Source organism: Bufo gargarizans, chromosome 4 (assembly GCF_014858855.1).
Source record: "Bufo gargarizans isolate SCDJY-AF-19 chromosome 4, ASM1485885v1, whole genome shotgun sequence".
Taxonomy (NCBI): domain Eukaryota; kingdom Metazoa; phylum Chordata; class Amphibia; order Anura; family Bufonidae; genus Bufo; species Bufo gargarizans.
This window is the reverse complement of record NC_058083.1, coordinates 118,506,381-118,531,489: the sequence shown is the minus strand read 5'-3', so window position 1 is coordinate 118,531,489 and position 25,109 is coordinate 118,506,381. Positions and strand designations below refer to the sequence as shown.

General features: G+C 43.3%; 1 protein-coding gene across 1 annotated transcript in view; it reads left to right on the top strand.

The window, feature by feature from the left end:
- LOC122935883 (putative serine protease K12H4.7) overlaps nucleotides 1–25,109 on the top strand; it is a 101,880-nt gene that overhangs the window by 61,391 nt on the left and 15,380 nt on the right. The window contains exons 4-5 of the mRNA XM_044291803.1: nucleotides 10,806–10,941; nucleotides 12,928–13,042. Coding sequence (XP_044147738.1) covers nucleotides 10,806–10,941; nucleotides 12,928–13,042 — 251 coding nt within the window. The remainder of the gene's footprint in view (nucleotides 1–10,805; nucleotides 10,942–12,927; nucleotides 13,043–25,109) is intronic.

The following is a 25,109-nucleotide window of genomic DNA, read 5'->3' as shown; positions in this document are numbered from 1 at the left end:
ATGTTAACTTTAGGAATTGACCACATGAATTGTAGCTTACCCCCAAGGGGAGTGCACTGCTATTGCATTGGTTGTTGAATCAATTAGGCACCAAGTGATGAGGTATTTATATATGCACATATGCACTTTTTATGTTCACTTGACTTGAAAAAGGTTCTGAGAGAGAACCGAAACGTTGTCTCTGCTGACATGTGTGAATAAATTGCACATTTTTCTACTTTAAGGAGTGCCGCAGTTTTTTCTGTGTTATATTGCTGGTCCTGGATCGAGGGATCACTGCGGGCACCGCTACAGCTTCAGCTGCATACTAAGGAGTGCTGCCTGACCTTTTGTTATGTATATATATATATATATATATATATATATATATATATATATATATATATATATATATATATATATATATATATATAATCTATATATAAAAAAAAAATCCCGGCAATGATTTATTCATCCACATCGATTGATGCGAATGGAGAAATCTGGTTTGCCAGGGCATACGAGCTAAGTGGGTATGGATGTAGGGCGGAGCTCCTATGTCCTGGCAGACGCCTTTCCCCTCCATTTTTTTTTTTTGGCAGAGATTTTTTCATCCACATTGATCGATGCGAATGAAGAAATCTGTGCCGTTCATTTTTTTCTTTCAGCCCAGAGGCTGAACGGAAAAAAACATCTCATTACCTGTATGCTCAATATAAGGAGGATAGCAGAAACTCCTAATGCTGGCCATACATGTAATGATTGCGGAGACCCTCAAATGCCAGGGCAGTACAAACACCCCACAACTGACCCCATTTTGGAAAGAAGACACCCCAAGGTATTTGCTGAGGGGCATATTGAGTCCATGAAAGATTGAAATTTTTGTCCTAAGTTAGCGGAAAGTGAGACTTTGTGAGAAAAAACAAAAAAAAATCAATTTCCGCTAACTTATGCGAAAAAAAAAAAAATTGCTATGAACTTGCCAGGCCCCTCATTGGATACCTTGGGGTGTCTTCTTTCCAAAGTGGGGTCACATGTGGGGTATTTATACTGCCCTGGCTTTTTAGGGGCCCTAAAGCGTGAGAAGAAGTCTGGGATCCAAATGTCTAAAAATGCCCTCCTAAAAGGAATTTGGGCACCTTTGCGCATCTAGGCTGCAAAAAAGTGTGACACATCTGGTATCGCCGTACTCAGAAGAAGTTGGGGAATGTGTTTTGGGGTGTCATTTTACATATACCCATGCTGGGTGAGATAAATATCTTGGTCAAATGCCAACTTTGTATAAAAAAATGGGAAAAGTTGTCTTTTGCCAACATATTTCTCTCACCCAGCATGGGTATATGTAAAATGGCACCCCAAAACACATTCCCCAACTTCTCCTGAGTACGGCGATACCAGATGTGTGACACTTTTTTGATGCCAAGGTGGGCAAAGGGGCACATATTCCAAAGTGCACCTTTCGGATTTTGCAGGCCATTTTTTACACATTTTGATTGCAAAGTACTTCTCACACATATGGGCCCCTAAATTGCCAGGGCAGTATAACTACCCCACAAGTGACCCCATTTTGGAAAGAAGACACCCCAAGGTATTCTGTGAGGGGCATGGTGAGTTCCTAGAATTTTTTATTTTTTGTCGCAAGTTAGTGGAATATGAGACTTTGTAAGAAAAAAAAAAAAAAAAAAAACATCATCATTTTCCGCTAACTTGTGACAAAAAATAAAAAATTCTAGGAACTCGCAGTGCCCCTCACGGAATACCTTGGGGTGTCTTCTTTCCAAAATGGGGTCACTTGTGGCGTAGTTATACTGCCCTGGCAATTTAGGGGCCCATATGTGTGAGAAGTACTTTGCAATCAAAATCTGTAAAAAATGACCAGTGAAATCCGAAAGGTGCACTTTGGAATATGCGCCCCTTTGCCCACCTTGGCATCAAAAAGTGTCACACATGTGGTATCGCCGTACTCAGGAGAAGTTGGGGAATGTGTTTTGGGGTGTCATTTTACATATACCCATGCTGGGTGAGAAAAATATCTTGGTCAAATGCCAACTTTGTATAAAAAAATGGGAAAAGTTGTCTTTTGCCAAGATATTTCTCTCACCCAGCATGGGTATATGTAAAATGACACCCCAAAACACATTCCCCAACTTCTCCTGAGTACGGCGATACCACATGTGTGACACTTTTTTGCTGCCAAGGTGGGCAAAGGGGCGCATATTCCAAAGTGCACCTTTCGGATTTCACCGGTCATTTCTTACACATTTTGATTGCAAAGTTCTTCTCACACATTTGGGCCCCTAAATTGCCAGGGCAGTATAACTACCCCACAAGTGACCCCATTTTGGAAAGAAGACACCCCAAGGTATTCTGTGAGGGGCATGGTGAGTTCCTAGAATTTTTTATTTTTTGTCGCAAGTTAGTGCAATATGAGACTTTGTAAGAAAAAAATAAAAGAATAAAATCATAATCATTTTCCGCTAACTTGTGACAAAAAATAAAAAGTTCTATGAACTCACTATGCCCATCAGCGAATACCTTAGGGTGTCTACTTTCCGAAATGGGGTCATTTGTGGGGTAGTTATACTGTTTGGGCATTGTAGAACCTCAGGAAACATGACAGGTGCTCAGAAAATCAGAGCCGTTTCAAAAAGCGGAAATTCACATTTTTGTACCATAGTTTGTAAATGCTATAACTTTTACCCAAACCATTTTTTTTTTTTTTTCCCAAACATTTTTTTTTTATCAAAGACATGTAGAACTATAAATTTAGCGAAAAATTTATATATGGATGTCGGTTTTTTTTGCAAAATTTCACAGCTGAAAGTGAAAAATGTCATTTTTTTGCAAAAAAATCGTTACATTTTGATTAATAACAAAAAAAGTAAAAATGTCAGCAGCAATAAAATACCACCAAATGAAAGCTCTATTAGTGAGAAGAAAAGGAGGTAAAATTCATTTGGGTGGTAAGTTGCATGACCGAGCGATAAACGGTGAAAGGAGTGTAGTGCCGAAGTGTAAAAAGTGGCCTGGTCATGAAGGGGGTTTCACCTAGCGGGGCTGAAGTGGTTAACTGCAAAAAAAAAGCTTTTTTTTGCATTTGTGATACTAAAAGTTGGTACTTGAATATATGAGATCCTGTCTGATGTGAAGTACTGTAAAGATCGAAAGTACAAATTTAGTAAATAAGACTAAACCAGACTGGCAACATAAATAGACTTACCTGGCCACTCACTAGCTTGCAACCCTACTTACTGTGGCCAGAGTCAGGGCCGGTGCAAGGATTTTTGACAACACAAGCGAAGCTACATTTTGGCGCCCCCCCCCCCCCCCCCCCCCTTGCAGCTCACCAGGCCCTGGTCCCGTCTACAGCAGCTGGCGTATCCTCTGTGTGGTCCTGGTATCTTCTCTCTGCTTCATAAAATCGCTAGTTTGAGGACCGTATTTTTCGCCCTCTAAGACACACCTAGGTTTTAGAGGAGGATAATGTTAATCGGACCTCAGCTCACAGCCCCAATCAGACCCCCAATGTTAATCAGACCTCAGATCAGCCCCCCATGTCAGACATCAGCCCCCCATGTCAGACATCAGCCCCCCATGTCAGACATCAGCCCCCCATGTCAGACATCAGCCCCCCATGTCAGACATCAGCCCCCCATGTCAGACATCAGCCCCCCATGTCAGACATTTCTCCCCCTCCATGTCAGACATTTCTCCCCCTCCATGTCACATTTCTCCCCCTCCATGTCACATTTCTCCCCCTCCATGTCACATTTCTCCCCCTCCATGTCACATTTCTCCCCCTCCATGTCACATTTTTCCGCCCTCCCCCAGGGTGCGCCCTAAGGCAGCCTCTTGATCTGCCTTATGGTAGCACCGGCCCTGGCCAGAGTTGTGTTTAAAGTCTGTATCGGCCCTCTGGTTTTCATCGTAATTTGCCCCAACCCTCTCTGAGAGTAGACTGGCTTTCTGCTGCGGTTCTCCATCAGTATTATGTAGCTTGTCACAGCTATGTAAGGACGCCTTCACATGCTGCGTAGTTTGTTTCAGAAACGTCCACGACTGAAAATCTGTTTAATTCACCTGGATGGGGCTTGCTGCCCCAGTGAAATTAATGTAACTAATTTTCAGTCGTTGAAAATTATGCCCACAAATCTGCAGCGTGTGAAGGCGTCCTTGTGTTGATCCACATTACTGGTGTCTTTTATAATTATATATATTCTGCCTGTGAATAAAGGAGAAGTATGCTCAGAAAGCTAATCTACATATCTCAATGTAGTAAAGCTATAGTACATATGGGCCAGATGTATCATTACACTTACATCTTACTCCACTTTTACATATGTCCAAAGTCACTTTTATTAATGGTCCTTTAATACTGTGATAAATGTGGTTTGACAGAAGTTTTTCCTTCAGTAAGCGGCTTTACAAAAGTCGCACGTCTTTACTAAAAAGTCGCACGTTCTATTAAAAAGCCGCATAAGTTTAAGCATGGTCCTGACTAGAGTGAAATTGCGCAATTTTTGTGTGACTTTTTTTAAAATTGTCGCTATAGTAAATCCTGTCTAGAGATTCATTTACATAAGAAAACACGCCCACTTTTTAAAAAACTGGCGAGCAGAGCAAATAAAAGTCGCACATTTTTGCGTAGTTTTAGGTATTGCGCAAAAACTTGCGACTTTTTCACTCCCTTATTTTGACTTGAGCTAATGATAAATCTGGCCCATAGTGTGTGTATATATGTAGATGCTAGGAGACAGCTTTAGGGCACATCTCCACCCTCAGTATGCTGATGTTTAGCTCTGTCAATCAAGGTGTGAGGGGAGTGCAGTGACTGGGGGTGTTGCAAAGCAGTGCTCAAAGGATTCAGTCCCGCCTCCTTGTGCTTTATTGCATATAAATAAAAATGGAAATATCGCTGCAGCTGTTTATCATATAGACAAAAGAAAGGGTTTATAAGACCTCTTGTACACAGTGGCGTAGGGATCGCCATAGCAACCATAGCAGTGGCTATGGGGCCCTACGCCACTGGGGGCCCGTCCGGACCGCATTCCTTTTTTTTTTTTTTTTTTTTTTTTTTTTTTTTTTTAACACACACAGGCACTGGCAGCCAGGCCTGCCCAGTGTAGTGGGCGGGGCGTGGGTGGGCGGTCCGCGGCTCGGGCCTGGCTGGGGATTGGGAAGCCAAGGAGTAGTCGGAGCATGTGCTCCGCCTCCTTGTCTCAGTCTCCCGGCGGCCGGCGTCGTAACGTCACTCACTCCGACGTCACGCGCCTGCTTCTAAAGTGGGAGGAGCGTGCGGCGTGACGTCACGCTGCCGCCGGCTGCCTATTTTGAATGTAAAGAGTGGGAGCCTGCCTGCCCGCCCGTGCCCAGTGTGCCTAACTGCCCATGCCCAGTAGGCCAGAAGTGAATGGATTCTGATGATCTTCTTTTCTGCACTGCCAGCAGTCTGCCACAGTAAAAAGAAAAAGTCTGGAGTGGAGAGGAGTCCTGACTGTCCCTGGCTCCCCAGTAAGTTAGTGAAGTGTCAAGTGATAGATCAGGATTATTAGATAGTAGTATACATACTAGTACATACTTTGCACAAGTTTATTATTTACAACTTAAAGGGAACCTGTCACCAAAGAAATAGCTTATTAAGCTGTTAATACTATTAACAGCTTAATAAGCGATTTTTTTTATTTTTATTTTTTTTATTTTTTTTTGGTGACAGGTTCCCTTTAAGTTGTAAATAATAAACTTGTGCAAAGTATGTACTAGTATGTAGTACCTTATAGTACTGCATAGTAGTTTCCTAATGCACTTTTTCTTCGTTTAGCCGCATTTAGCCTCCTTGAGAAATCAATGTTTTATTCAGTCGCTGCCCTGTGCTTCAAGTCAGGTTTGAAGTTAAGGGGGCAGCGGCCTAGGTGTCTCCAATGCTGCTCTCCCCGCCTCCCGCCGCCTTTATTGACAAGCCGGATCTCAGTGGTGGGACCGTTCTCCCAGCCCGCATGCGCAGTAAAGGGCTGTTGTAGCCTGTAGCGTGATCCCGGCTCCGGCTCGTACACTCAGCCGGCTTCAGTTTCGCTACTGCGCATGTGCCCGGCATCTTCTGTAACTGCGCTAGTATGTAAGGCTGGCGGGCGCATGCGTAGTAGCGAAACTGAAGCCGGCTGAGTGTACGAGCCGGAGCCGGGATCGCTCTACAGGCTACAGCAGCCCTTTACTGCGCATGCGGGCTGGGAGCGCAGTCCCGGGACTGAGATCCGGTGTGTCAATAAAGGCGTCGGGAGGCGGGGAGAGCAGGATTGGAGACGCCTAGGCCGCTGCCCCCTTGACTTCAATCCTGACTTGAAGCACGGGGCAGCGGCTGAATAAAACATTGATTTCTCAAGGAGGCTAGATGCGGCTAAACGAAGAAAAAGTGCATTAGGAAACTACTATGCAGCACTATAAGGTACTATTTACAGTTTAATAAGCGATTATTTTTTTAAATTCCCTTTAAGCTCACTTACATAAGGAACGCGGCATTCGTCTTACAATAGTTGCCGGGGTCAGTCACTATCAGGGACACTGTTATGGGGGGGGGGGGGGCCCATAATTTTTTTTTGCTATGGGGCCCATGCATTTCTAGCTACGCCCCTGGTATTGCAGATGTGCTAGCGGCCATCTAGAAACCCATGTCCTCAGCTCTATACACAAAATCCCGATGACTGGTTCCCTTTTAAAGCAATTTTTTTATGATTTGTAAATGCTGTTATGGCAGCCCCATGGTCCATAGACACAATAGTCAGGAGTGGACCTTACTGACTTCTATGGGAGAGTTTTCTAGGCATGCTCTGTGACCTGTGCAGAGGTCATTGTACAAGGAAAGAATAGATGAGCTTTGACAATCGCCTATTGTGAATGGTGGATCCTGTCTTATCTATACACAGAGGTGATATCATTACAGGCAGGATTAGAATGTACATATAGTACATGCCAATCTCTTTCTAACAAAGCTAGAACCAGTCCTGTACCTCACGTGGATCCAGAGAGCCCCCCATTCATTGCTCTGCTAGATTTATATCAAGCTGACAGCTCAAGGTCTTTTCTGCTACAGCTGAGAGGGCGTGTCCGTGGTCTGCCTATCACAGCTCAGGAGGCAGTTGAAAGATGAAACTGAGCATGTGCGGCCATCTCGGTGAGCAGGTCAAAGAAATAAGAAAATAAACAGCAGGTGGCGCTATACAGATACATTTTATTAGATAACTCAGTGGCTATGCTCAATTTTTTATTACACGCAATTACAAAAGTATTCTGATCCAGGTGCTGGTTTGAAAACTGCAGAATATTGTTTGTGGGACAACCCCTTTTAACTGCAGTAAAGTGATCTGTGCAAACCAAGATGTGGTGGTGACAATTATTAGACCTAGTGGCCAGTGTGAAAACTGCAGGATTTTATCTTTTTTGTTTTAAATATATGGAAAATTTAAAAAACATAATCAAATAAAATAAAAAGAAAGTTAAACATAAAAAAGCGATTTAAACAGCAGGTCATTTTCTGATGACACGTTCCCTTTAAAGTGTAAAGAATATATATATATCTCCACAATGCAATAAAGGTAGGTATAAAGTGCATATAAGATAATTGCCCTGCCACAATGCAAAGGGAATAATAAAGAAATATAGGACTCAGGAATCACATATAACACATGGTGTGTCCACCAATCCAGGATAGCGCCAACCCCGATGTGTGTTTCAGCATGCCTTTGTCCGGGAATGGCAAACCACCTGTTTGGTGTCTCCTCTTCAGTGATGCAGCCATTTTTCCTTCACGGTTTATACATTCCATTTTAATCCTGTATTACAATAAAGGCCCAGTTCAGACATCAGTTATTTGTGAGCTAAAACCAGGAGTGGTGGCTACAGAGATGAGGTATAATGAAAAGATTTGCACCTGTTACTGTATTTTTGACCCACACCTGGTTTTGGCTCCCAATAACTGAAGTGACGTAGGCTGCCTTTTTTTGATAGGTTGTGATTATTTCTGTTTTTGTCACTTTACCTATATTATGTTCCCCATTAATATCATGCACTAGCCGGTACAGATGGAACACGGGTAGATTTATCAAAACTGGTGTAAAGGAAAACTGGTTTAGTTGTCCATAGCAACAAATCAGATTTCACCTTTTATTTTCCCAAGGAGCTCTAAAAAATTAAAGTTGGAATGTGATTGGTTGGTAGCCCAGCCATTTTTACTTTCACCGGTTTTGATAAATGTCCCCCACGTTTTTTATATAGGTGTGTTCCTGTATATAGGCTTTTTGTTTTGTTAGTTAATGATGACCGCTGTATGGAGACAAGTGCAATGTTTTTTCTTTCCACAGTTAAAACCCAGCTCTATCCATGTGCCAAATGTGATGCAGGCTGGTTTCCTGTGCAGCTGACAGATTCAATGGTGCGTCTCTGGTAGCGGAGGCCATGTAGCAGCTGAGATCGTAGTAATAATTGCTAGTTGTATAGCTGAGCTCTGACCTTCTCCGAATTTTAATTGTTAGGGTACTTTCACACTCGTGGTGTTGGATTCCAGCAGGCATTTCCATACCACTTGGAACCGAACCAGAATTCGGGAAATTGTTTTTTTGTTTTTTTTTAACAGTACAACTTTATATATCTGATATTGCCCTACAGGGGGTGCTATTCTGGCCCTAAAACACTAACCACAGACCACCTTCCCTGATAAGAGCGACCCCATCCGGAACCTTACCCTATAAAAAATAGCCCTAGTAAGCCCCTAGGCCCCTGATTTCCAGGTGATCACTATATAGATCTATGTGTTTTTAACTCATTATAAAAGTATATTATAAGTATATCACACCCCTCAGTACGTCACACCTATCGATAGCACACCTATACCAGTCCTTAAACTGACTTTTGTGGCCCTATTAGCTAGTGATTGGTGTCCCTAACAGCCTGTCCCTGCTCCACACCTCTCCCTACACTGGCAAAACACTGAATGTAAAATGGCGGCCAGATCAGGTTTATTTATAAGGTAGGGGGTAGAACTGCCTATTCTTGTCCGCAATTGCGGACAAGAATAGGACATGTTTTATTTTTTCCGGAGCTGCGGACCGAAAGTTCGGGGTCGCGCTCCGGAAATGCTGTGTGCTGTCCACATCCATTCCTGCCCCATAGAGAATGAATGGGTCCGCACCCGTTCCGGATAATTGCGGAACTGGTGCACACATTCTACGGACGTGTGAATGAACCCTTAGGGCCAGTTCAAACAACCATGCGGAATCTGCACCAAAGACCACTTCTAAAAAGCCTCCCATTCATTTCAGTCTGGAAAAAAAGAAGTAGCATGCTCTACCTTAGAGCAGAATCAACTGTTTCTCCAAATGAAATAATAGGAAGCTGAAAAGAATGTTCCAAATCTTTGCAGAAAATCATTGCGTTTTTAAAATTCGTTGTGTGAATATCCGCATGGGGTACTTGCACATGGTGTAGAGTTGTATGCAGTAAATCTGCACTATTGCCATTTTGGTACCTTTTTTATGTGTTATTTTTTATTTTTTGTTGTTGCTGTTTTTGGTTTGTCAACAACCCCATTAAAGTCTGGGGAAAGCAGCACTACACAAGGTGTGGAATCGTACAAACAGTTTTAAAATCCACACAGCAGGTCAATTTTCACATGGAAGAAAAAATAAAAATAAGTGAACATGAGATTTGTCAACTCATTCTCTTTGCTGGTACTGTATTAAACTTTTTTTTTATGCACAAAAATCAGTGCAGGAATACCACAATAAAACTGCATTGTGTGCACGTACCCTCAAAGTTTGTGTGTACGCATTGAGATTTAGATGGAATAGTAACTTCTTTGCTTTAAAAGAGTTGTTTACCCATTATTATTATTATTATTATTATTAAAAGGGTTATCCCATATGATTTTCCTCTTCCCTTACCCTGTGCTAACCCTGCCAGGTCCTGCTACTTACTAATGTATTTGCACTACTTTTTCTGTCTCTCTCCGGAGATCGGGGTGAGTGGTCGCGCGACTGCCCCTCTGGGAAAGCTTTACGTCCTCTGACATCACAACCAAGCCTCCCATCATGCCCTCTGTCAGAATCCCTGGCCAAATGGTCATAATCTTGGAATGGGCTGGTCGATGCTCTCAATCCATGAGCAGAGTCCACGGCTTGTCATATCAAAGCAGTGTGGTAGGAAACCTTTCAGTCCTGGGAAGGATGTAGTAGGCATTCAAATGTTTGCCTGATCTTGCAGTGCATAGCACTGTGAGAAGTGGTGTGGCTGACGCCCACAACCTGAAAGTTCGGGTCATAAACAATGGAGCACTGCGGGAGCATGGCGATTGAAATGAAGACTTGGCTAGACAAGGTTTGCACAATTAAATGGCTTATAGAATCCTGCACAACCCCTTTAAGTGATGACCTATCCTAAGAATAAACCATCACTAGCTGATTGTGGGGGTCCAACATCCATCAATGGCTCCCTGAAAGTAGACAGTTCTGTCTACTTTGTAGTGGACTAAGCTCACCACTGCAGTGCTGTTCCCGCTGATAGGGGGATAGGGGTGCGTGGTACCAGCACTGGCTGATCAGCTAGTCATGGCCTTTCCTGAGAATGAAAGGTGGAAAAACCCTTTAAATTTGTCTTTATGTAAGCATTCAAAGTGATGGCCTGACATAGAATTGAGTCTCATGTACCAAATCCCAACAAATGAATTACATTTTTCAAGTCCAATTAGAGGAATTAAATATGGAATCTGACTTTGCGACAAGGGTGTTGTGTGGTTTTACTTGCTGTATGTAGTGTCAAGGTTTTTCACTTTTTCTTTGTAGAATATCTGGAAGTTGTTCAGGCTTCTCTGTCAAGAAATCATTCTGATTGCCCTAGGATGGTCAAGTTGGCCTCGGACACGTTGCTCCAGCTCTTGGATTACAAGGAGAATTATGTAAAAATAACCAAAGACTTTTAGTAAGTGGTTTATGTAAGAATTTGTTTTTAAATATCGTGCACGCTATAGATTTTAAATTGTGTAGTCTTTGTTGTCAGCCATTTGTTATAAACTTGTTACTAAAATACAAAAGCTAAAGGGGTTGTCCGTTTTCAAGAGGAAACCAGACCACTAAGGGGCTTTAACTGTAATAAAGAATAGATGAATACTTTTTTTTTTTTCTTTTCCCCCCCAGTTGCAATGGTGATGTCAGATCGACATACTGTGAAAGCTGGAGCAAATCACTAGCCTCTACAGTGCATCTCTCAGGCCAGTGATTGGCTGTAGCAGTTACATGTGGTCAATGTGATGTAACCATTGCAGCTAGGATCACAAAGCCCTGCCAGGAGAACCAGATTGGGCAGTAAGGACTCTGTCAGTAAGTAATGATCTATTCTTTATTGCAAGTCGATCCCCTGAGTTGTCAGGTTTCCACTGTAAACTGGACAACCCCTTGAAGCCTCTTTCTGGGAATCGCAGTGGGCCATATGGCCTCAGTGACCGCTTCTACTAGGACTTCCTCCAAGGTTTCCTTAAAAGGGATTTCTGGTTTTCATCAACATCCCTTAAAATAAAAAATTATAATTTATGAAGTTAGCTGTAATTTTGTGATGTATTTCATTTATTTTCATTGCTGTATCTCCCATTCTGGTTGTCTGTCACAAGCCGGGTGGGAAGAGCTATAAACTAGCTGAGTATTGTTGGGGTGGTGCTGAAGCTGTGGCAGAAAAAGGAGAAGTGCCTCATGGGTTTGGTTGGATGCAGGAACAGGAAGTGCTACGTACAAGGTTTGAACATACCAGAGTGATTTAATTTACATGTTGAAAATGGGTCAGGGGGGTCCAAATTGTAGGGGGGAAAAAAAGACAATGGGGAAGATGTAGATAATGAAAAACTACATGAACATACGGTATTTGTTAATAATCCCAGGAAAACGCCTTTAAAGGAAATCGATCACACAAAAAAATGCAGTCCGGACTGTGGGCAGCATGTTGTAGAGCAGACTGAGCTGAGCATGTTGTAATATACTGTATATTTTGGGAAAAAGACTTGGTGAAACTTATTCATTTACACCTCTGGTCACAGTAGGTGGTCCTATTCAGTGATTAATAGTCTTCCCTGTATAAGTGCACAGTTGTCAATCACAAAGTAGGACAGCCCAGAATAAACCTAAAGGTAAATTAATTAATTAGTAGTTGGACTGATTCTTGCAGATTGGGCTGCAGTTTCATTGTGACTGATTCCATCCACCCTCCTATCACTACATAATTAGGCACTTACCATTCAGGGCTCTGGTAAGAGACAGGGGTGCAGTTTTAACTTCTACAGTTGTCCTATTAGATATTTGGTGGGTGTCCTACAAAACTGAAGCCATCGCTCACTTGGGACAGCAAACTATGGGAGAATATAGAACCTTTTATAGTACTGTTGTTACAATCTGCATAAAATTTTTTTTTTTTGGGCTGTAGGCCAGAACCAAGTTATAATTTTGGATATATTTCTATTTTATTTGCTGGTTGAGTATACTCTGCAGTCCTGTATTAAAGCCAGTATAAAGATTACTGCTCCTTTTCTCCGAAGACTGTAGCTACTCCTTAAACATCATAACTTCAAACTTCTTCAGAGATCTGCTTTCTGGAATTGACAGTAAATGAATTTATGTAATTAGATCCTTTAAGGTAGTGATCAATCTAAGACTTTGTTATAGTTGTGTCTACACATGTGTGTTGAATAATTCTGTTACTTAGGCTCTGTACACATCTGTCATGACTTCCATATTTTACAATCTTTGTACAATAGTGACCGGCACCTGAAAGACTGTTGCCATTAATTTACAGAACTTCCTTAATATGGATCCTTATTCTCACATGAAGTAATACCGGAATGTTTTATCTGCGTTTACAATTTCCGAAAAAATATATTCTCTAATTTTCTTCCTATTTTATTTTTAATTTTTTTTGCTTTAGTTTATGTGAATTTTTGATTATACGTACAAAAATGGACCAGGCCTTCCTCCTTGACACTATTGCTGAGTATATAAGTGATATAGTTCAATATAACAATGACAACCGAGAGTTTGAGGTAAGTTTGTCCCTAGAGGGGGTTCTTTTCATTATATCATAATACTGTAATATAATAATGTAACTAATGAAGTACTGGGAACCTACTGCTTAATTACAGGTATCTGATAATGTGGATGAATGAAAATCGGTAGTGTTCCACAGTATTAAAAGGCCATTCTAATCTTAGACATTCTTGGCATAAATAGGATATGTCTGATCAGCAGAGCTCAAGGCAAAAATAGAAATGGTGCTTCATGGACGATGAAAATTTCCAACAATTGTTAAAGTTGGGAAGTTGTATTGTAACACGCTCCCCTATTGCGGTTGTATTAATAGGTACAACTAACATGAGCACTTATTAAGCAATTGCCCTTGGCATTGCAGGCTGCCAACCCTTCCTGGTATCCTGGTTCAGGTCTGGTGTAGAAATGGTGCACTGGTATTCAGGAAATGTTGATTTGATGTGCTGGCTCTGTAACCAAAGGGGGGTAATCCAGATGGATCCCCACCTATGAGTGCACAATCTGCTTGGTGATGTTCCTTCACATGTCCAATCTACACAATTCTGTAGACAGGCAATGTGCGTTACTTGGCTGCAGAATTGTGTAGCTTGGAGATGGTGTGGGAACATCACCAAAGAGAGGGTATGTTCATGGGTGGAGATCCATCTGGATTATTTCCTTGTGGTGACAGAGCCAGCAGAACAATCAAATTCTAAATACTAGTGCATTGTATATATTTTCTGATAAGTGCAGGTTTAGACTCATTTCACTCTAGTGCTAAAGCAATGTGGCAGGCTTTTCCAGCAGAGGAATAGCCCGCCGGAGTTCTCCCGATCCAGCATACCTAGCTAATGCTGTGTGCCTGCCAGACTTCATAGACTATAATGGGATCTGGTGGGAATCCGGCTGCGTCCTGGCACTTATGCCAGGGTTCGGCTAGAAAAATATCACTGTGCGCAACAGTTTTTGACTGTCCGAAGCCCTGCATAAATACTGGAGAGTAATGGGAACCGGCAGGGATCCAGCCATAGTCAATGGGCCCTAGATGGAAATGGCAGTATCTGGCTAGGCTGAGTCCGGAAAAATCCAGCAAGCTGCTGCTCTTCTGGAACAGCCTGCCAGATTGCTTAAACACTAGTGTGAAACTAGCCTTAAGAGGTGATACTCGCACCTGTGGTGTAGTGAAACCACTGCATTGTCCATACTGCTCAGTGAAGAGATGGCCTTGCTTTGTGTTTCACACTCTCCATTGAAGTCTATATAACTTACTGAAACAGCTGAGCAAGTGTACAGCTGCCTCTTTGATGAACACTTTAGAAAACATGGGCAGTTGGACCTCATTCTCCTCATATTTGAGTGTCCCAGAGGTGGAACTTCATAAATTGCGGACAAGATGGATTCTATAGAGTAAGGGCAAAGAAAAGAAAGATCATATAGCTCTGATGTTTGTAGTATTGTGTGAGCAGGGGGTGCACATGGGTGGGTTTGATAATGTGGCTATGTAGCTACAATATGCTACTAATTTATTATGGCTCTGTGCACTTTCTGCTACTCTCCCCCCTAAGTTTAAAAAGGAAATTGATGGGAGACCATGAAAGGGTGTGCTGTCAGTATTTTGCGCACAAATAATGCAGGGTGTGAGTTGGGCCTAATATCAGTGCTGTGAAGTTCCAACCAATGGCAAAGCAGTAACTGTAATCGGAAAGGGGGTTTGGACTGTCAACCTCTGCTGTATGCCCAATATTGTGCAGCAGCGGTCGTTGTCTGTGGATCCATTGCCCTAAAATGTACAGAGCACTTTGGAAACTTGCATTTGGGGGTTAGGAACCTCAAAACTGGGGATTTCAACCAAAACTTTCATTTAACAATGAATAATAGTTTCAGACTTTTGTCTGAAAAGAAGTCAGCCATGTTTAAGGTTTTCATCCAAAAGTCGGGTAAAAGATCTGTAGTTAAAAGAACTATTGTTTGTGAACAAAAGACCTTTCTTGGAAAGAACATTCCTAGAAAAGATCGCTCGTTCCTCATCCGGTTTAATTGTATAGTCAGTTTGAACATCTAATGAGATCGGTAGGGTTTCAGACTCCTGGCACCCCAACCAATTAGCTGTTTGAAGGGTTCTGCCGTTTGTGCGACTGCTGCATCTTCTTTAGTGTTTACCGGCACTCCGTCTACTTTGTAGCTTTCTATCCCATTCAAGTGAATGGGACAAACAGCTGTAATTACATTGCACAGCCACTACAAGCTAGATGTGCAAGTAAACATTGAGGAGGATAGAACACTCGCATGAACACGACACAGTGCCTTAAAACAGCCTAAAGGGGTTGTCCACTTTCATGATATTCTCAGGGTAGGTCATCAATAACAGATCAGTGGGGGTCCAACTGTACTGATTCTATTAATTTCCACACCAGGCGGGAAAAGTAAAAGGGGGGCACAGTGGGGGAATGGAGCACCGGACAGATAAGCTAGTAAGTGATCTTGCATGCCTGCACTATGCCCTACACAAACCCCTACTTTTTTTTTTTTTTTTTTATAATGTCTGGACCCATAAAAGATCCTCTTTAATTGCCACCTTTTATATATTTCCTGATAGGCGTTTTCCCTTATACTGCTACCATTACCATTCTAAACTTTGTGCAGTTTTTCATCATTGACACACAATTCTCTTGTTCTCCTGTCTGCTCCCCTCATTTTACTTTCCTTTAGTACATTTGTTAATATTTGTTGATTTTATGGATGATATTTCAGGGTGTAGCACCACAAAGAAGGCCAGGAAATAATTGTAACCAGTTTCATCAAGTTAATTTAATTGCTTGGACTAGGATTTGTTCTGTTTAGGAAGTCACTTTCAGTTTTTGGAAGGCCTCTGAATGGAGAAGTCTATGCCAAAAATGATCTTTTCTTTACTCAGTCCTTTGTTATTTAAAAGAACACATAAACATAACAAAAAAGAAAACAGCTTGAGCCTGCGCTGACCTCCAAGTCAGGCTGGTAGCCAAGTAAAGACTTTAAAGGGCTAAAGAAATCTTTTTTTATATATTTTATTTTTTGGGTCAGAATAGCAGGGAAAAAAAGAACTAATACTTTCTTCACCAATTCCTCAACCTCACCTTTTACTGACACGTTCTGGATCCCCACTGGCCTTTTTCCTAGGATCAGGAACTAAAGTAATACTCAGTAACTTCTGTCTACAGATATAAACCTTCACTTTTATTTAGCCACCCAAAGAGTTAAAAATCCCAACAATCAGTGTATGGATACATACTAGTGTATTATTCGTTACTTGTCGGCAGTGAAATATTAGCTGCAGTATATTATAGTGAATAGAGCTTGAGGTGGGTCACCGCCGCGGCCAGGTTGGCTAAGCGGTCATGTCCTGTGTGTTGATAAAAACTAGTGAGGACCTGTCATGTGAAAAAATAGGAGGTGGGAGAACGGTGAGAAGAGAAGGTTTGTTGTTCTGACCCTTGTCTTTTATTTGTTTTAGGCTACATGCACACAACCATATGTGTTTTGCTGTCCGCCAAAAAAATTGACATCCGTATGCTTTTTGCGGGTCTGTTGTAACAATGCGTAAAACAGACAAGAATAGGACATGTTCTATTTTTTTTGTGGGGCTACGGAACGGACATACTGATGCGGACAGCACATGGTGTGCTGTCCACGTTTTTTGCGGACCTATTGAAATAAATGGGTCCGCATCCTATCGGCAAAAAAATAAACGGAACGGACACGGAAACAAACGTTTGTGTGCATGCAGCCCAAAGGCATTGTATGGTCTATAAAACCCATTTTCAAATGAGAAAATCCAGAGTTATTAGAAGGGAGGCCACCTTCTGAGGCTGGGTTCACACTTGAGCGTTGTGCAAACGCGCGTTTTTGCCGCGCATTTTTATGCGCGTTTTTGTAATAGTAAACGCGCGTTTGACGCGCGTTTGTGTGATTCACTACAGTGTCCTATGGCCACAAACGCCCCAAAAGTCGCTCATGTACTTTTTTGAGCGTCGGGCGTTTTACAGCGCGATCGTACGCGCTGTAAAACGCCCAAGTGTGAACCATTCCCATAGGGAATCATTGGTTTCTCCTTGTTGAGCGTTTTACAGCGCGTAGGAACGCGCTGTAAAACGCTCAGGTGTGAACCCAGCCTTAGGCACTGGCAAGAGCAAAGAGTAACTACAAACAAATTGTGTGTGTACCTCGCCCTGGGGGTCCAATAAATCTGATTATAAACTGCAGCCCCCGCTGGTTTCACGGAGAAGGGGTATAATTTTTAATGTTCTCTGTGGTAGCGCTACAGGAAAGTTGAAACCTAGCTGCCATGTTCCTCCACAGGTTACAGTTAGTTGCCGACAAATCGTACTGATTAGGAAATCCCAACTCATAGCTCTAACACTTGTGTTACACAAACCTCATTGAGCCAGATTTCTATTGAGAATGGGCCTGTTTCTTGGCGCCGTTGCACCAAAACACTGGCATGCATACTTTGCGCTACATTTATCAAATGTTTTAGACCACGGATGCCCAACCCTCCAGCTGTTGCAAAACTACAACTCCCAACATGCCCGGACAGCCTACAGCATTGGCCTACAGCAGGGCATGGTGGGAGGTGTAGTTTTACAACAGCTGGAGGGCCGCAGGTTGGGCATCCCTGTTTTAGACATTTAAAGACTCTTCCATGCACGTCGTGTGCGTAACAAAATGCCTCAAACTTTTGGATAATGTTTGGAGTAAAACCAAGCCAACAGGTAAGTGGTACAAAGTTAGACTGGACAGTCTACAGGTGCACCAGATTTATCATCCAGCATCAGCCATTGTGGCAAATCTGACACTGTTTAAGGCTGGAGCTACGCAGTGCAGAGTAATTACAAGTACTTGCTCCATTCACTTGTCATTACACTGCGCCACCGCTGTAAGACAGCGAGCAGTTTAATGAAGAGAAAGCAACGCTCACATGGAGCACTGCCTACTCTTCATACAGCTGAATGGCAGGGGTGTCAGGATCCCCACCGATCAGATGTCGATCTATTAAAGGGGCACAACCCCTTTAAGGCCTATAGATTACAGAATATGGAGCAAGATTCCAACTAAATTGTAGTGATCTCTAACTTTATGCTTTCTCTAAGTGTTATGCCTTCACGAGCAGTAATATCTGATTTTTATTGTGTGCATTTCATATTCCCCATTGTAATGTATTGTAGCGCCATCTACTGTTATGATGCAGCTCGGTTTATACCACTTCCTATACTAGTAATTGGCTCATGCTGAGTTCTCTAAGTTTGGCCATTCCAGCCACCTTAGTTTTTCCATCTGCCCCTTGGGTCCTGCCCCTTCTTCTTGCAGAAGCCATCTTGTCCTCATGGAATTCAGACATGTCTGTCTCTCTCCACCATTTGCTTCATCCTGATGTTTAACCTCAACCATAGCACAGTTGGTGAGTCCTACTTACCTTTCTAATCATCCCACACTGGTTATCTTTGTATTGCTGTGCTCTTTGCCGCACCCATGTTATACCATGCGGTCAGCCTCCCTCATGGTTAGTCGGCCATCTTGCCCACATCTGCCTACACCTTATTCATGCCCATATGCTTTTCAATATGCTCTTATTATACTGTGTGTGTGTGTGTGTGTGTGTGTGTGTGTGTGTATATATATATATATAATAATATGTGCCTCATAGTAAGCACTGTTATTTTCGAAGTAACAGTGTTACGAAGTAACAGTAAAATCTACATGAGGAACCTATTTATATGCTCAGGCCAACTACCGTACTTGTAGTGTCCCATGTGGCTCAAGATCACTTTTTCAATGTCCATTTTTATGGGAATCCTTTTACGCATCTTGTTCCTGAGAAAATTCTGAATGAGAAATTTGACTGTGGCCGCCCACATTTTCTCTAGAGTAATATCACTGACCTCTGGGCTGTAAGTGTCAGATGTCGGCAGCCTCCTAAAAAGCATCAAGAGAAAAGAGTTTTGTGCCTCACAAATCCATACATGGAAATCTTTTTATTCCGAATATGATGATTGGGCCCATAGTCTGTTGGAATACCCCCCCAGCTGTGCCAATCGGAGGTACTCGCTGTGTACCCTAATTCTGACCATTTCTTTATAGAAAGGTGAAGTTGTGTCACCCTATACTATGGTATTTGTGGTCCAATAATCTGCAAGTATGAAGTGAGCATAAACTACTCTGAAAAATAGTTTTTACTGCTCTGCTCTCCATATGCATTTGATGTTCACCCCAGTTGCCAATGGTTTATTTGAATTCATTTTATTATTTTATTTTTTATTGCGTGACGTCCTTGTACTGCAAACTGTTTATCCTGTTGTTGCAACATTTAAGAGCGTGAAGTTTCCTGAACCCCTGGACATCTCTGTAGCCTCCTCCTTTTGACATTTAAATTGATCAGATGTTTGTTGGCTCGTAATACTCATTTCCAGACTGAACGTTGTGGTTTTCTACTCCTTCGAACAGTGTATCTCAGCATAAAATGAAAACGTTTTCCCGTTAGAGAGGAAGAAGCCAAATTTGTACTGTTATTGTTTGTTTTGGAATGAATGGTGTGTACAACGATCTGCAGCCTCTTAAAGTCTGCATGGGAGAAGATTAAAGCATGTATCCTCAAAAATGATCTTCTCTTAACCTTCCAACATTTTGTCCGAATGTTTTGTTTAAAAAAATAATAATTTTTTTTTTCACTGCTGGCCCTGTCAAGTGGAGACAGCGAGGCAATTGCAGAGAGAGCAGAGCCTTTTGGTGTACTAGTAACTCACCCATTGCTCCTAAAGGTTAATTTGCGGGCAACACAAATGTCTTTAGCTGCCAAGTGCGCATGCAAAAGGTCAGCCTGTTTCATAGGTACAAATCTGCTGACAAATGCTCTTTAAGACAACCATTTTTGCCAAAATTGAATTTGCTTCATGGGTAGTACCTGCCATTTTTCCAGCATAATCCATCAGTAGCAAACATTTACAACAGTTTTTAACATCTGTATCTGAGAAATGAAGTCACATTTGACAACCAATATAGCTGCATTTCCTGGTGTCGTGTTTTCAGAAATGGCCACCACAAGAAAATGTGACTATAATAAATTCCAAATTTTGGAAGTCATGCAAATTTTTGAATAAATAGTATTTATAGATTTTTTTTCCTTTTTGTGTTTTTTGATCACTGTTGTCAAATCTGTTCAGGTTTAGACTGACCCGTAGGGGAACAGGTGACATTGCAGTCCCAGTGCAGATGCAATGAATCCATGAAACCGCACAATTTTACCACAGATAAGCATGGTTTTCAAATTGACTATCAAAGGACATCTGTCAGCAGATTTGTACCTATGAAACTGGCTGACCTGTTACATATGCGCTTGGCAGCTGAAGGCATCTGTGTTGGTCCTATGTTCATATGTGCCCGCATTGCTGAGAAAAATGAAGTTTTAATATATTCAAATAAGATTCTAGAAACAATGGGGATGTTGGCATTGCAAAGAGAGCTGAGCCCATTGCTCCTAGAGGTTCATTTACATATACTTTTTTTCTCAGCAGTGTGGGCACATATGAATATGGAAGCAAAACAGATGCCTTCAACTGCCAGGAGAACATGCAACAGGTCAGCCAGATTCATAGGCACAAATCTGCTGACAGATGCCCTTTTAATTTTCTTTTCACCCATTAAAACGTCACAGGCATTAAACAATTTGAAAAGTCAGCCATTTAGCACTAAAACTACTTGCCAGCTCTGAATACTGAAATAATGAGTCCAACAGATACCACTTGCCACTTTCTTCATATACTTCTATAAAGACATGGCTGCATGTGGAAGCAGCAATTCTTTAATTGAAGTGTTTGAAGAATGCAGCGGCTGAAATTTTGGGAATAGCGGTGAGGTGATAATTGCGTGTGGATGCACAGTAGGCCCAGAATGTAGTTTTACTAGTAGGCTGTATTATAGGGCACCCATGCCCTACATTAAGTATGTATGGTATTGCTGTCACACTTTCACTAAGTGGCTAGCTACCCAATCAGTACAAGGTGCATCCATCTGGTAGTAGGCAGCTGCCACCAATACCAGTAGAGGTCTATCCGTCTCCTCAACTATAACTATAAAATCTGTGAAACCCAGGTGTGACCATTTTTGGTGGGACTCCTAGATGCCATCTTTGGATACTGACCTTTTTGCTGAATAAAAGTCCAAGAGATGCCACCCGCTGCTTTCTTCATATACTTCAGTGGGGACATGGCTCACTGTCACACAGTATTTTTCAGTAGAGATGGCCTTGCGGTTCGCCCGGCGGTCGTTTCGCGGCGAACTTTGCTCGTTCGCTGTTCGCCGAACAGGCGAACATATGGCGATGTCCACCGGGGCCATGTTATTTTGCATTGTGCAGAACTTTGACCCATGACACATCCATCAGGTGGGACAGGGCAGCCAATTGAGAGGTTTCAGCACATGGACGCACCCCCTACCCTATAAATAAACCCGATCTGGCAGCCATTTTATATTCAGTCTTTTGCCAGTGTAGGGAGAGGTTGCTGTGTGGAGCAGGGACAGACTGTTAGGGACACCAAACGCTAGCTAATAGGACCACAAAAGTCCTTTTAAGGCCTGATATAGGTGTGCTATCAATAGGTGTGACATACTGAGGGGTGCGATATACTTATAATATACTTTCTGTGCAAACACTATTGGAATAACTAATTGCAACTGGTGTGATATACCAGTTGCCCCTGAAAAAAAACTGATCGAGGCAGGGGTGTGATATACCTAAAATATACTTTCTATATGGTGCATTTGTATTGTGCAGCAGTTGTGTGCGGTTCTACTGAGATTCTGCAGCTATACAGAGGGACAAACGCTATTGGAACAACTAATTGCAACTGGTGTGAAATACCTGTTGCCCTCCAAAAAACTGATTTTAAGGGGGTTTGATATACCTGCTTCTACAAATACTGCTCTTCTATAGGGACTTTGTCACAGGGTCATTTTGAAAATGACAGGCAGAGGAAGAGGCAGGCCATTCCGCTGGGGTGGTAGGGGGTCGGTCAGGTGCACCAGGCCGAAACCTAAGTGGTAAGTTGGAGAAGGTGCGTGCGATTACGTTAAAGGACGCACCAGAGTTGGTTTAGTGGCTCACTCAACCTTCTACTTCTGCACCCTCCTCATCCTCTGTATCTAGACCCTCCTCACTCTCTGCTGTGTGCACCCCCAAAGACACCACCACCACCATATCCCCTCCACTTGAGTCAGAGAAATTATTTTCCCATCCATTCAAAGACCTTACCAATGTGCAGCCATTCTTGGCATCGGATCAAGATCGGCCCAAGGACAGAGGTTCCCGCTGTTTCTGCCTATTCCGAGATCTCTAATGTCAGTGGTGGTGAAGGTGACTATTATGACGTGTCGATGGATGTCACGTGGGTGCCCACAAAAGAGGGAGAGGAGGGGAGTTCAGAGGGAGAGACAGAGCAGCAGATAGGGGGTATAAGTAGGAGAAGCAGGCAGAACTCGGTGCACAGGAGGCAAAAAGCAGACTGCAAATGTATCTGGAGCGAGCCATGCACGGTCACATCTGGCGTTCCCAGGACGCCAGCACATAGCTCTGCAGTGTGTTTTTTTTTTTTGTTTTTTTTTTAACGTGTCATCTGCTGACAACAATGTTGCCATCCACAGCCTGTGCTGTTAACGCATAAGTCGCGGTAAGCCCAACACTCGCCTAGGGACGACTGCCTTAAGAGGACACCTGGCCTCTCATCAACGAGCCCAATGAGAGCAACACCGTCAGAACCCACAAAGCCACACTCCCGGTGCTCCACGTCTTGCCTCTTCTCCTCTCTCCTCCCATTTGTTCTCCACTCCACCTTCCACCATGCTGTCGTCACGTTCATCTGGCAAAAGGCAGGCTTCCGTGGCTCAAATGTTCAAACGTAAAAAGTTGATGGCGCCGGAAAACCCTTTTGTCCAACGGCTGACAGTCGGCTTGTCGGAACTGCTAGCCTGCCAACTACTGCCATATAAACTGGTGGACTCAGAGGCCTTTAGAAAATTTGTGGCCATTGGCACACCGCAATGGAAGGTCCCCAGAAGGAAATATTTCTCCCAGAAGGGCATCCTAGAGCTACATGGCAATGTTCAGCGGCAAGTGAATGTATCTCTGGCACACAGTGTCTGTGCCAAGATACATCTGACCAGACACGTGGTCTAGCAAACATGGGCAGGGAAGGTACATAACTTTTACTGCCCACTAGGTGAACCTTCTGACGGCTGTCAAGCATGCAACCCATGTGGATTTGGTGTTACTGCCACGGATTGCATGCAGGCCTGCCTCTTCTCCTCTTTCTACTCCATCCTCCGTCTCCTCCTCGGCTGACTCCTCCTTTTCCACTGCTACCGCCTCTTCCCCCCCCCCCAGCTCCCCAGAACCTATTAGACGTGCCAGGTGAGACGTTGCCATGCTGTGCTGCTGCTGTTGTGCATGGAAGTCAGAGCCACACTGGTCCTGCACTCCTTTCAGCTCTGTGGTCACAGGCCGACCAGTGGCTAACCCCACTCAATTTGACAGTTGGTAAAGTGGTGTGCGAAAACTGTGCCAATCTGCTGAGCGCGCTGAAACAGAATGGCACACATCCTGACCTTAGTTGTGCATCGATTCGTTGCCAAATACCATGGCCATGAAGATCTTACATGGCCATGGCTCGCCTTGCTGGCGTTCAGCGGCGACACCACTTGCCCGTCAGACGTCTGATTTGTGACTGCCCGATGTGCTGGAACTCCACCTTGTATATGCTTGATAGGCTGCTCCAGCAGAAACGTGCAGTTAACGACTACCTGTACGAACTCTGCAGCAGGACAGGTTCTGGGAGCTTGGTTTTTTTTTTTTTTTTTTTCCACCGCTGCGCGACGCATGCACACTTCTGCGGCCATTTGATAAGATCGCTAAACTGGTCAGTTGCAGCCAGGGTTCCATCAGTGACATCGTACCTTACGCCTCCTTTCTGGAGCGTGCATTGCGTTGTCGTTGAGGAGCAGGAAGATGAGGAAGTTGCAATTCTGAATGAATTCCCAGGGGGGGCTACTCCATCTGAGACAAGTCAGCAGGAGTCAGAGGAGGATGGTGCCTGGGAGGAGGAGCAAGAAGAGCAAGCTTTAAACTTTAATGGGATCCCTGGTGTTGTCCGTGGATGGAGGAAGGAGACCGAGGATGACAGTAGGAGCCAGGCCGCTCCCCCGCTTCCAATTTAGTGCAAATGGGGGGCCATGCTCGATTGTTTCAAGAGGGACCCCCGTATAAAAAGCATAAAGGTCAAGGACCAGTACTGGGTGGCAACGTACTTAGACCCCCGGTACAAACACAAAATGGCGGACATGTTACCAGCATCACAGAGGGCTGTCAGAATGCTGCATTTCCAGGCCTAACTTCCAAAGATGCTGCATTCTGCTGTTACGGGCGCTGGCAGAGGAATTTCCACCCGCAGAGAAACATTTGCAGGTACCAATCCTACAGCGCCTGCAAGAAAAGGGCGGTTTGAAGATGTGTTGGTCACTTCGGATATGAGATCATTCTTGCAGCCAACCCATCGACAGTTGCTCTACGGATCCAGCCTCAGGCAATGCTTAGTCAGTCAGGTGTCAGACAACATCGGGTTAACGGCCGATGTGAACTCTCTGAGAAGCAAGGAACCCCTTGACTACTGGGTGTGCAGGCTTGACCTGTGGCCAGAGCTGGCACAAATTGCCATGAAACTCTTGGCTTGCTCCTCGTCGAGTGTCCTGTCCGAAAGGACGTTAAGCGCAGCAGGGGGTATGGTGACCTGTAAGTGCACTCGCCTAGCTCACGACAGTGTAGACTACCTCATACTTATAAAAATGAATGAGACATGGATCTCGGAGGAATTCAACACTTGTGACGACCACGTTTAATTGAATTTCCTCATGCCAGCCCACACATATCCGCCACCACCCAGAAAAAATAATGGTCCCTGTCTTATGTAAATACAGCGGCATAAAAGGCCTTTTCTGTCAGGTGAATGCCTAATGTTTGGGGCCTTGGAGGAATTCAACACCTGTGATGACACGTGTTATTGAATT